Source organism: Notamacropus eugenii, chromosome 4 (genome assembly GCF_028372415.1).
Source record: "Notamacropus eugenii isolate mMacEug1 chromosome 4, mMacEug1.pri_v2, whole genome shotgun sequence".
Lineage (NCBI taxonomy): Eukaryota > Metazoa > Chordata > Mammalia > Diprotodontia > Macropodidae > Notamacropus > Notamacropus eugenii.
In genome coordinates this window covers 57,145,166-57,158,614 of record NC_092875.1, presented here as the reverse complement: position 1 = coordinate 57,158,614, position 13,449 = coordinate 57,145,166, and the positions used below count along the sequence as shown (strand labels likewise).

General features: G+C 37.9%; 1 protein-coding gene across 1 annotated transcript in view; it reads left to right on the top strand.

Annotated features, from left to right (window-relative positions):
• Nucleotides 1-13,449, top strand: part of BRD4 (bromodomain containing 4) — a 185,860-nt gene that overhangs the window by 123,843 nt on the left and 48,568 nt on the right. The window contains 4 exon segments of the mRNA XM_072601166.1: nucleotides 7,323-7,532; nucleotides 8,552-8,751; nucleotides 9,577-9,872; nucleotides 11,969-12,079. Coding sequence (XP_072457267.1) covers nucleotides 7,323-7,532; nucleotides 8,552-8,751; nucleotides 9,577-9,872; nucleotides 11,969-12,079 — 817 coding nt within the window.

Genomic DNA, 13,449 nt, shown 5'->3' with positions numbered 1-13,449 from the left:
ATAGGTTTTCTGGAGACATGGTTGGTCAGTACATTGATCAGTCTTCCTACAGTCTTTTATTTTACTTTCGTTTCTAAAGTAAGTTGTCTTTTTGCAAAATCTTCTCCTTGTTCTGCTCACTTGAAATTGCTTCAGTTTGTACTTTCCTGCATTCTCTTTAAAATGTTTTTATTATACATGGTACAATAACACTTTTATTACATTTGTATCCCGTATTTTGGTCATTGATTCCCCAGTTGTGTAACAGTCTGAAATACTCCCTTAGATTAGGTCTTTGCTTTTCTTTCCCCTTGTCAGGAACTGGAATTCTGTTATACTTATGTCTGTCCCCTGTAGAGTATTATTGGGCGAGGGGGTGGTGCTGATGGTGCTTGGGGTGTGTGTGTATGTTTTCAATCCACCTTGGACCAGTTTATATAAAAATGAAGTTTATCTGATACCTACCTTCTTCCATGTTTATATACTCCTCTCACCCAAATTTTGAAAAGTAGGGAGCTTTACTCCCTTCTTCCTACTTTTTCTATTTATTGTATCCTTTCAACCTTCAGAATAGAACCAATCTGCCCCACGTGACCTGTTTTTAGATTTCTCCAGACTCTTGTATTTCCAAGTTTTTTGTCTGTTTCAAACTTTTCATTAGAATGGTTTGAAAATTCCTTTAAAGATCCATTTCTTCTCCCCTTCCTTCCACTCCCATAGGATTATACCCAGTTTTTCAGAATGTTATTCTTGGTTTGGCCTATTGGGATATTGTTTTCCAAGATTTCCTCTCGTTTATAGTAGATATTACTAGTTCTTGTGTGGCCCTAACTTTATGGGGTTTTGTTGTTATTGTTGGGGTGTATGTGTGTATGTATCATTTTTATTTTGTTTTTGTTTTTGTATTTGAACTTGTCTTTTTTCTTCCTTTCCACTTCATCCTACCCTTTTCCTCCTCCTTTTCAGTATTTTCTCTTTGTGGTAACTCGGAATTTTGTCTGATATCCCTGGGACTTTTCCTTTTGAGTTTCCTTTCACAATGTGATCCTATCTTTACTGTCTTGTTCTAATAACATCTGGACAGTTTTCTGCTCTCCTTCTCCCCCTTAGCCTTTTTCAAAACAATTCTCTCTGTGATCTGTTTTCCAGATCTGCTTTTTGGGGGTGGGGTGGTGATGGTGGTGGTGTGTGTGCGTGTTTTGTTTTTCAAAGCAGTTGGCTTTTTTCCCTCATTCTTTTGATTCTATTTTGTCTGTTCTACTTTTCAGGGTGTCCACTTCTCGGATAAAGTTTACCACTTTCTCTTCCAAGCTATTTATTCTCCTATTTCTTTACTCTAGAACTTGTATTTCTTTCTTTTTTTTAATCTCTCCCTTCATTTCTGCTAGGCATTCATGTAGTTCTTATTGAAAATCCAGTTGTTGTTTTTCTGTTTAGCCTCCTTGCAGTTGTTGGAGGGTTTTATTGTTGTTCAGTCATTTCAGTCATGTCCGAATCTTTGGGATCTCATTTGGAGTTTCCTTGGCAAAGGTACTGGAATGATTTGCCATTTCCTTCTCCAGCTCATTTTACAGATGAGAAAACTGAGGTAAACTGGGTTAAGTGACACCACCACCCCACCCCTAGGGTCATGCAGCTAGTAAGTATGTGAAGTCAGATTCGAATTCAGGTCTTTTTGATTCTAGTCCTGGTGTTCTATCGACTGCACTACTTAGTTGACATCTCTTGGAGAATTACTTGGCATCCCCCCCCCCCCCCCTTTTTTTTTAAATCTATAGATTTGCTATAATTTTTCATATTAGTGTTACCTTTGATTTACTCATTTCTCCAACTTTAGTTGCTAAATTGGAGCCTTGTATCAGGGCTTGTCCCTATTGCCTGCTGTGCTTCTGTGTGAACTGTTCAGTTTAACTCTGCCCTGGGTCTGATAGGTTCCTGTACTGACCTCTACCTTCTAGGGTTAGGCTCCCCCTGGATCTTTAGATCCTGTTAGGTATCTTAGGACAGAATGTTAGAGATTTCAGAGCCCTTAGACCTGTACTATCCTGATCTGGCCACTATTTTCACCAATTCTCTGGAACTTCTAAGGTCCCCATCCTGGGGCCTTTTCATGGGCCATCTTTGCTCTTTTTGCCTCTGAACACAAAGCTTTGCTAATAGCCTTTCTTTCCTACTACTCTCAGGCTTCTCTCTGACTTCTTATGTGGTTCTGGGGTAGAAGTCACTTAATGTAGTTTTTGTTGTTGTTGTTGTTGGATTTCTTAGTTACTATTCAATCTAGTGCAAACTCAGGGTTTTCCTAGAAGGTATATATGTAGAGCTTGGCCGATCGGATCTCAGTTCAAGAAGCCATTTTGCCCAGAAGTCCTTTTAGATTTGCCAGAAATTGTGCTCCCTAGTCATAATCTTTAAGAGCCAAATTATGAGCCATCAGAATAGTGCTTTAATGAAGGTGAATGCAGATAACTTTGTTAAAATGATTTCAATTTCATTAAAACTTGCTCACACAAAGGACCACACAAGTTAGTTGCTTGTATACCAATGGATATGTGATTTGATCGATATGGGTATCCCCTACTTTTTGTCCAGGCCCCTTCAGTAGGTTTGTCACAAAGATTCTACGCAGTATGGTAGAGATTTGTTTATGCACATGTTGTTGTTCTTGAGAGTATGAGCTTCTTGAAGGCAGAAACTAATATTTGTCTTTGTATTCCCATTGCTGGGCACAGCTTGGTGTTTGTTGACTGTTTTTGGAGAAAGGGAAGGGAATAGAAGCATTCATAATTGTACAAATTCAAGATCAGATTGGAAAATTTACCTGAAAATAGCCTTTTCTCAAAGTATGTAATTGCTTTGGCTCAGCATTCATATTCTTGTTATTTGTCTCTTCCACTGCTGATTGTCGCAGCACTCACTGCTGTAATCAAGTAAACTGTTGACTTTTTCTCAAAACATGCTTTCCATCTTATACTAGAGTCTTGTCTTGTTAGTAGCCCTTTTCATCTGTGGAACTGGCAGCACTTCTAGTTGAGCATGCTCACATCCTTTGATAGCCTAAAAGTCTTAAGTAGTCTTGACTGACTCCAACCAGTTAGTTATTGGCCCCTTTTGAGCTGTAAAAGATACCACTGCTGTTATCTGCCTTTCATAGGCTTGGAAGATGAACCAGCAAAAATTATTTGCTCTCTCCAAGACAGAGTTGACTTGGCTGGAATTCTCAGATAGGTGTTCTTGTAACAATAGAGTCTTGTAACAATAGATAACACCCATAAATATGATCTATACCGTTTCATTTGAAGTTGTTAATTTTCAGTGTACCACTTGCATGTTTCTTTGTGGTTAGTAATTGACACTATTTGACTATTCTTCATGTGATTATTCTTTCTTATTCTTATACATACTCTTTCTGAATACACCTGAATGTCATTACCCATTTGGAGTTTTATATGAATGTTTTTGCTTCCTTAAAAAAAATTTCAGGCAGAAAACCAAGCAAGAAAGCTGAGAAGAATTGCTGTTTCTGGATGCTTTCATACAAGACTGAATAGGGAGCAACTAGGACCTCTCTGAATTGAGTGGCCTGACAGGCACTTATTCTGAAAAGGAACCAAACAATCGAGGTCAGACCTTTGATGATGGAGTTTGTGCTTCATTCAAGTTTGGCTCTCACTTGGAAGAAGAATTAAACTTATTCTGCACAGCTCCAGAGGAAAAAACTAGGACCAATAGGTAGATGTTACAAGGAAAACAGATTTTGAGAACTTCCTATCAATTATCATTTAGAAATGAAGTGCACTGTTTCAGATAATGTTTTTTCCATCGTTGAAGGCTTGCAATCACTATTTGGGGAGATCCAGGCTTCATGAATTGGTCAGGAGAGCAGCTGAGAGTCTTTGATTCAATAAAAAGTATGGCCATCCCATTCCTTTGCTATGTCACCATCCATTGCCATTATGCGCTTTTCAGCTCCCCATTCTGAGACTACAGTGGGGGATATGCCCTTCTTCTAAAATGACAGTGTGACCAGAAAATCAACCCCTTTCTCTCAACCTCTCTGCACTCTTTATCTGAGTCATTTACTGGATTTATGAGAGTTCCCCTACAGAGATGGAATTATGGCCTACCTCTTATATCAGCCAAGTCAGCTTGGTTCCATTTGCAGAGCTGTTATTGCTGGGATGAGGTAAGCACAGACCACAGCTGGATTCTTCAGCTCCCAGCAGTGTTAGCAGTTCAGGTATTGACTCTCCAGTTTCCAGGTGTGTTGTATGATTTTTTTTTTTTTAAGAGTATATGAATGAGCAGGAATAATACAGAACCTAAAGATACCATCTACATGGGTTTTCGGGTATGATTTTTGTCTTAGAATCTCAGAGTTGCAAGGGTTAAATCTTCTCGTTTAACTTTCCATTAATGTCCAATAGATGATTATTATTCAACATCTGCTTGAATACCTGAATGGCAGGGAATCCACTCTCTTTTTAGGCATCCCATTCTATTTTTGACAACATAGGGCACTAGACTTGGAACCTGGAGGACAGTTGGGTTCAAATTCCATTTCTAACACTTGTTAATAACTAACTTCTCCTAATCCTAGATTCCTTGTGTCAAATGGTGATTACTGCCTGTACTCAAGGAGTCATTGTGAGCAAATTACTTTGTAAAATGTTAAAGCATTATAAGTCAAGACACAAAATTTGAAGGTATAAACTGCAACCAAGGGGAGACAGTTGTCTCTGTTTGGCCATGGCTCGTTGAGTATTTACAAAACCCTAGAAAATCACTAACTGAAGTGATAAATAGCTTCAGCAAGTTTGCCAGAGAAAAAATTATTGGTCCATAAAATTCTTTAACATTTTTGTACATTACAAGCAAAAACTAGGAAAGAATTGAGAAGAAAATTAGCTTCAAAAGAAGTAAAAAATGCAGTAGTTAATATACAAAGATATATACTTGATTTATATAAAAACAACCAACTACAAAATACTTTATAGGAATAAAGGAAAGATGTGAGTAACAGAGTAATTTAATACATATGAATGAGATTGGAGAGGGCATATTATTTCCAGACTTCAAACTTTATAATGTAAATTAGTCTTCAAAACTAATACTGCTTTAATTTTAAAAATAAAAACAGAACATTGGTCAGTGGGATAGACCAGATGAACAAGAAACAATTAACTGAACAAGAAACTGAAAACAGTTGCCTAGTATTTGACAAACTTCAGATTACTAGAAAAAAATTTTTTTTAAACAACTGCTGGGAACACTTGAAAAGCCCTTTGGCAGAAATTAGATTTAAATCAGCATCTTATTATAGTGATTTTAAATTGATTTTAAAGAATTTTAAATTTTACTATTAAAAATTATTTTGATTGCATAAAGTGTTAGCATGCATCATTTCAGTGAAGTCAAATTTAGATGAGAAGTGATAGAATGAAGAAAATATTGATAATAAAAGTCTGATATCAAAATTATATTGTTAGGGACTTTTGACATATATAAATGAACCATTTCCCGTAGATATGTGGGCAAGGGGATGAAGAGATTTCAAATGCAAACTCTAAATGTCTTCATGAAATTATACTCCATCTCACAAATTAAGACAACTTCCCAGTTTCATGTCACACCATGCAGATTGTCATACAAGACAAGAAAAAAAGTAGGACCTGTCACTGTTGGTGCAACTAAGCAAAGACAAGATGGTGCAGCTGAGGAGTGTATCACCTGTTGTTGATAGGTGCTGAATTATATAAGAAGAGCTACTAAATTTTCTGTGCCCTTTGACACAGTGGTCCTACTGCTGGACTTACACCCCCAGGAGTTCAAAGATACAAAGGTTCATTTACCAAAATATTCAAAGCAGTGTTGCTTAAATATTATCCAGAAAATGAAATAAAGTAATTGCTCTTTGATTATAGTCATAAAAACTATGTTACATTGCTATAATACAATATTATTGTGCAGTGGAATTCATAAAATTCAGGAAGTTAAATGATGAAAGTAAAATAAGCAGAATGAACAAAAATAATGTATGTGTACACAGTTGCTGCAACAGTGTAAATAAAAATTCCTGTAAAGGACGCTGAATGATGAATACTTGTAAAAATCATTATTGTTCATTGAGAACCAGTAATAAAATATAACCATCTCTCTAAAGGAAGAGAACTCTTCTGATAGAATATTTTATATATTATCTTGTGTGGTCATTATAGTATATTGTGGGGGGTGGGGGTATAAAATTACTACTATAAGTTGATTTTTTTTTTTTTAAATGAAGACTTTGTAGATATGGGAACTGCTAACTACTAGCTTCCTTATATTAAGCTCAAATCTGCTGCTTTATAATATAATCCATTGTTATCATTATTGTAAAATGTCAGCACTGGACCCTGCATTCCCAGTGGTATATATGGTATAGCAGATGCTACTAAATGATGAGGGACTGTTAAGTATGTACCTGATGATGACTGTGTGTCTGCTATTCAGTAGTTTTGTGTATACTTAGATATGTATATATTCTCTCCCCTGAGTGAATGTAAGTTCTTTCAGGGGAGGGACTGTTTGATTTTTGTCTTTGTATTTCTAGCACAGTTCTTGGCAAATGCTTGTTGATTCATTTTACTAAGGAATACATTGAGACTCTGGGAGTGTCAACCAAGATCCCTCATTGATCTACCCCCAGAGCTAGAACTAGAACCACAGGTGTTCTGACCCGGTCTGGTGCTCTTTTTCAATATACCCCACTAGCTCCTACCACACATTTTTGACAGTTCTTCCTTGTTTCCATTACCCAGGGACACCTATGTGGGAAATAGGGGCCAACGTTTAAAGAATTGAGGCAGTTCCAGGATATATAGGAACATGTTGTCAGGAAAGAAAAAATTCAGTTTGCTGTGTGTTATGTTCAGTGTATCCTCCTTAGTTTTCATTAATTGATACAGATGGGTATAAACAAATACAGTGCTGGTAAGTAACCTCATGTATATCAGGAGAGCATATTAGCACATTTTGTTTAAGTGAGGCCAGAATGAAATACAAGACAAAAATTAAGCACAAGAAAAGATTGCCTGTGGGCTACAGCCATTTCTTATTTAATATCCTTGTTTTGGTGTGAGGAATTTCAAAAAACTATTCCCAGGTGATTGTTATCTATTCTACTCTTGTCCAGGTCTTCAGCCTTGCCTTTCATTTTAAAAAAGGATTTCATAAGTTTTCTTGTTCTTCTGTGGGTACTTGTGATAAGAGCAGGGCTAACCGTAGCTAGCTATTTGTACTCGTAGTTTGTTGCTCTTGAGTCTGTAAACTCAACCCATTAATATAACTATTTTTCTTCTACTCAGGATGTGTTTGAGATGCGCTTTGCAAAGATGCCTGATGAGCCCGAAGAGCCAGTGGTTGCTGTGTCCTCCCCTGTGGCACCACCGCCCACCAAGGTGGTAGCTCCACCTTCATCTAGTGACAGCAGCAGCGACAGCTCCTCGGACAGTGACAGCTCAACTGATGACTCTGAGGAGGAGAGAGCTCAGCGGTTGGCAGAGCTTCAGGAACAGGTACTGGTGTTCCAGCTGAAGATTCAACTGCTAGTTGAAACTGGGATTAATTCACTGAGTAGGGATGACACCAGAGTGAGCCCCTTTTAAATAGAGGGAGTTTTTTATTCTGTGAAACTGTAACCATAATGTTTCTTTTCTGTCTTACCATACACTGTATCTTTTGTGTACTTTGTAGATTCCGACCCTGAGATCAAGTTAGGAGAGCCCTTCTAAGATTAAAATGAGATCAATGGAGAAGTGTCCTTAGTACTAGGTATAAGTGCTTCTTAGCCATACCCTAAGTAAAACCTTTTCCTCACAAGTTGTGCAGCATTCAAGTAGAACTCTTAGGGTACAACTTCTAGTGATAATAGCATTTCTAGTACAGTGAAGACCAAGAAGCATTTTACCCTGGTTACCTGTGGCATTTCTGTTATTGCAGCAAAGACCCATGTCTCCCCTTATACCTTCTAATCCTTTAAAGCTATGACTGACCTGCTACACCATCTCTGCATCTACTGTGCTCTGCATGTAGAGACTTTTTAGCGCTGAGGCCTAAGAGAATTGTCATGCCTGACACCAACATTGGCTGTGTATTGGAGACTCATCTGACCTTTTATTACCTATCTATATATATGTTCTTAACTTTCTCTGACTGTGTGGTCCATCTAGAGAGAGTGAACCAGCTTAGACCTCTTTGAGGATTTGCTAGAACAAAGCCCCATTCTCTTGAAGGGAATGAACGTGGTGATCCCTAGACTCCATTCCTCAGGCCAGTTCTACTTGGGAGTGTCACTGTCCTCTTTGGCTTTTACCACTTGACTACATACAGCATATTGAGCTCCTAAATAGGCCACTAACCTCAGTTATTGCCTTTGGTCTTATTCATTTTGCATGCATATATTCCTTATTTCTTGCCGTTGAACATGGTCACTTATATTTCTAGACTTTTCCCCAACTGATTATGTACAAGACCAGGGCAGAGAGAAGAGCATATCAGGACAATATTTATAATAAGCCTCTTGTCTGTCTCTTAGCTCAAAGCAGTGCATGAGCAACTTGCTGCCCTCTCCCAACCTCAGCAGAACAAACCAAAGAAAAAAGAGAAAGACAAGAAAGAGAAGAAGAAAGAAAAGCACAAAAAGAAGGAGGAAGTGGAAGAAAACAAGAAAGGCAAAGCAAAAGAACCACCTCCCAAAAAGGCAAAGAAAAGTAACAGCAGCAACAACAATGCCAGGTCAGTGACTCGGGCCACTGGCAGGAGCAAGAAGGGGCCTGCCTCAAACTAGGAGAGCCATTGCTCACACTGGGTGGTTGATTTTACAGGCTCTCTTTTTAGTTTTGACAAGTTTAGCGAGTTTATTAGTTGTCTCTTGGCCTAATTCAACCTTACCAAGGTTAATAGTTAAGGAAATCCCCACCAGCTCATTAACTATTGACTGCCTTCTCTCTATGAATACCTTCTAACTCTGAAATCCAGAGAGAATTAGAAGCTATTCCATGACTTGAGGTAGAGGAAGTCATGAGTTTGAGTGACCATTTAGGGGTAATATTTGTTTAAAGGTCTTGGTTGAACTAGGTGTCTTATGAGGTTCCTTCCAACTCTGATTCTATGATTACTACATATGGAGAGGATTCTGTAACTTGAGCATTTTTCATTTGCACTCCTATTTGTCTTTATAATAAAAAAAGTAGAGAAAATAGTTTTTAAGAAATAGTAATTGAGGGACAGAAAAACCAGTGTTCACAAACTGAACCAGTGAGGTGGAGGTCTCATTAACTAGTCCTTCTAATCTCTTGAAGAGGCTGCTCCTGAATAGCTTTTAGTTGGGCTATCTTCCTCTCTTGAGTCAAGGAAAGAAGTTAGAGGTTAGGGTACACTTGACTGGGTGGATAAACAAGCAAAAGCCTCCTGTCAGTTGTCAGCGTAAAGTCTATGACAGTTTAAGATTAAACCTTCTTGGATGGTGCATGTGAGAAAACAGTTTGTATTAAAGAGAGTCTGCTGCTTTTTTCTCTTCCATACCTTCCTCTGACAATGTGTCTTTTTGTTCTTCAGTAGCAAGAAGGAACCTGTGCCTGTTAAGAACAAGCCCCCTCCCACCTATGAGTCAGAAGAAGAGGACAAGTGTAAGCCAATGTCCTATGAAGAGAAAAGACAACTGAGTTTGGACATTAACAAGCTTCCTGGTGAGAAGCTAGGCCGAGTTGTCCATATCATCCAGTCCCGAGAGCCCTCTCTGAAGAACTCCAACCCAGATGAAATTGAAATCGACTTTGAGACGTTAAAACCTTCTACCTTACGAGAACTAGAGCGCTATGTCACCTCATGTTTGCGGAAAAAGAGGAAACCTCAAGGTATCTTTTCCAGTCCTGCAGCTATTCCTATCTGGGCTAACAGGGATATAGAATAAGTGGGGTCACAAACTGGAATTTTATTACCTCTACCAGCCAAAAGATGGTTCACTGGTGAAAATAATACTTTCATGTCATCTTGTTGGTTAACCTAATGCCATTTTTTTGATGTCCATCTCCTTCTTTTGCTCTTTTGGGGTCTCCTTCCCAAGTGGTTCTTTCCTTTCCAGCCTCTTTAGAATTCTCTGCCATTTGGGTATCAGTTGGCTAGCCTTACTTAATTTTTTCAATATACCTCTTCTCCTCTACCCAGAATTTTTAAAATTCACACTGATTTCTGGGCTATAAATGTCTTTCACAAGAAATAGTCATCTGATAACCATTCAGCTATAAAACAAGCCCTACCTTATGAACCATATCTATGTTGGTTTACTTCCCTGGGACTTAATAAGTTTCTGTTTGAACTTATTATTATAGCTTCATTTTGGTCTGAGTAATCTGATAATCCTTTCTTCTTTAAGTGTTCTGCAAAATACCTTGCACCAGGACAGGTATTGTGGGCAGATGGGCAATATATGATATTGGAGCTACACCCTATGCAAGTTGTCCTCACTGTAGAAGTAGTAGTAAATGAGCAGTTTTGATATCCTGTACCCATATTGCACCAGTCATTTCAACAAGCATTTATTAAGTGCCTTCCGTATGCCACCTAGAGGCTGGTACGTGGTACATGGATAAGCACTGGACTTGAAGTCAGAAAGACTCATCTTCCTGAGTTCAAATTTGGCTGCAGGCTCTTCTGTGTGACCCTGGGCTCTGTTTGCCTCAGTTCCTCATCTGTAAAATGAGCTGAAGTATTTTTACCAAGAAAACCTCAAATGGGTTCACCAAAGAATCAGACAACTCAAAAAACAACTCAGCAGCGTTATATAGCAGCCACAGTGCTAAGCCCTGGGGGATACAAAGGAAAACTCCCCCCAAAAAAGCCATTCCTTGCACTCAGAACTCACAGCAAATTGTGTACAAACAAGTGTTACCAGGCAGATAGGAGCAGTGTGCTGTGATAAGCTTTTAAAATATTTCTTAAGGGAGTTCTTTGTTATTATTTGAGTTTTTAATGTTAAATTTTAGCATTTTGTTGTAAATATCTTATTGCCTTAGCTCAGATCTTATTTTAATAAAGGCCAACAGAATGAACCTTCTCCCCCTTTCCCCCCAAATTCTTTAGACTCAGATTTGAGTTTATTATACACAAATTATCTTTGTAATAACCTTTAGTGTCTTGCTAGAAACCTTCAGCTTGTTCCAAAGTTCAAATTCATATGATGGTAAAGACTCACAAAGACTGGATTTGAGAAGTTAGATTTTCTTTACAAATAAAGAGCCATGTCCTCACTTGACTTAGCAGCTGTGGGCCCTGCTCAGTGATTTCTAAGTTGACATTACGTAGAATCTGTATCATTAACATCCCAAGAATGAAAATGGTTCTCAAAATCTTACCTTCTATCTACTCAGTTAAATTAGGTGGGGTGGGAGGGAGAAGGTCTTTGCTGATTTTTCCTCTGTTGAAAGCAGTACATTGGTATTCCCAGCCCTTGAAAATACCTGACTTTTTTTCAATATAGAATCAGCCACCTTCTACTCTTTCAGAAATATTTGATGGTAGGAGATCACTAAAACAAAAAACTAAACTCTGTCTATACAGTAACCTCTTAAAATTCCTGAATCCTCAATGAAGAGAGAAGTAGTTTGGAAAATTAGGGGAAATATTACTTACCTACTTGGGCCCAACAACAATCATCATAATCCAAACTGTAACAAATGAATTCAGTAACCATAACCTTAGCTGAAATTTCAGTAGCTCCTAATTTTAGTTCTGTAGGCTTTTCCAAGGCAATAGTGCCTTTGGGCTTACGGTTTATTTTTTAAAGAATCATGCTTCCTTCTTTGCTGAGTAGTTGCCTATGACTTGGTTGAAATATGCCCCTTTGCCACCTTCCTACTAGTTTATTTAGAAAAGTATATGTACACATAAATAAATACACATTGAATTGCCGCTACCCCATTGGACATTATTTTGCTTTATTGTCTTGTTGCAGCTGAGAAAGTGGATATGATTGCGGGGTCCTCTAAGATGAAGGGCTTTTCATCTTCAGAGTCTGAGAGCACGAGTGAATCCAGCTCTTCGGACAGTGATGACTCAGAAACAGGTTAGATCCAGCTTATCTAAAGGCTCCCAGTCTTTTCAACCCTGCTTATGTTCTATACAAAGGTTTTCAGTACTAACTTGATAACTGCTTTTCAGAGGATGATGATAATAGAGCAGGGATAGTAAGTAAACTGTTAATTCTCTGTGTATTTCAGTTCACCTATATATTATTTCTTATACAGGGACATAGAAACATGAGGTCTAACCTCCAGCCTCCTGACAAATTAATTCTCCCAGCTGGCAACTGTTTTGGTTTTTGATTTTTTTTTTTATTTTTTATCTAGAAATAAGAAACCAATTAATCACCATGGTTTATGCCATTCTCCATATTAGAGAGTTCCTAGATTCTGGTTCTTTTTTAGCTTACTATATTACTGTCTTAGATAAATGGGGGAAATAATACCTGTTCTGCCTACCTCACAGAATCATTATGATAACATTTCTTTTGTCAGCAATACATTATATATAAACATGAGATTATCATCATCATTAGTTGAAAGTATTAGATCCATATTTGATGAAAATATGCCTGCTGATTTTGTCAAGTTTGGTGACATTGTGACTGGGAAAGTAGAACAAAACATTGGTACTATCTAGCACTTTGGGTTGAGGAGGGAGAAGGGAGAGACTCTAATCATAAAATGCTTTTTAAAATTAGAAGGGCCTTTACAGATAATATTGTCTGTACCTCCTTGAATCCTTTCTCCTACCTCTATCCTTCCATTTTATAGTGGATAAACTTAAGACCAAGAGAAAGTCAGTAGTTTCAGTAAGGATATGTATACGAGGAAATGTTTAATAAGTAGCTCTGGTGTGGGTGGTGCACAGGGGTGATGTGTATACACACTTTTAAATTTAATCTTGGTTAACATTTTCTCCATCATTTTATTAAGTCTAGACATTCAACAAAACAATAAAAATCAAACCTTAAAAATTTAAAGATCAGCTCTCACAAGCTGGTCCAGCATGCTACTGGCTTCTGATCAAATAGAAATCTATAATTCAACTGGATATGAACTCTGCCTTCATTCTCTTAGGCATTTGGTAGGGCAGCAGCTGTCCCCATTTGTTGTTTTCAGACCCTGACATTGTACTGAGCTCAACTTTTGCCTGTAGCCAAGTGGGAAAAGGTAGCCTCCATCAAAAGAAAACCTTGCCACTATCTCTAGGTGTTAGTGTTTTATGAAGTCCTCAGCCTAACTTTGGACGTGCAGATCAACTTAGTGGCCTTCGGGCAAGAGGATAGCTGCCCCAACTTGTGAATTTTTCATTCTGGGTAATCACTACTATAAAATTTTTAATTTTTAGTAGTGTTTTTATCCTGTTATTTTCTTTTTTATTATAAATACCATATAAAAAGAGGATTTCTAT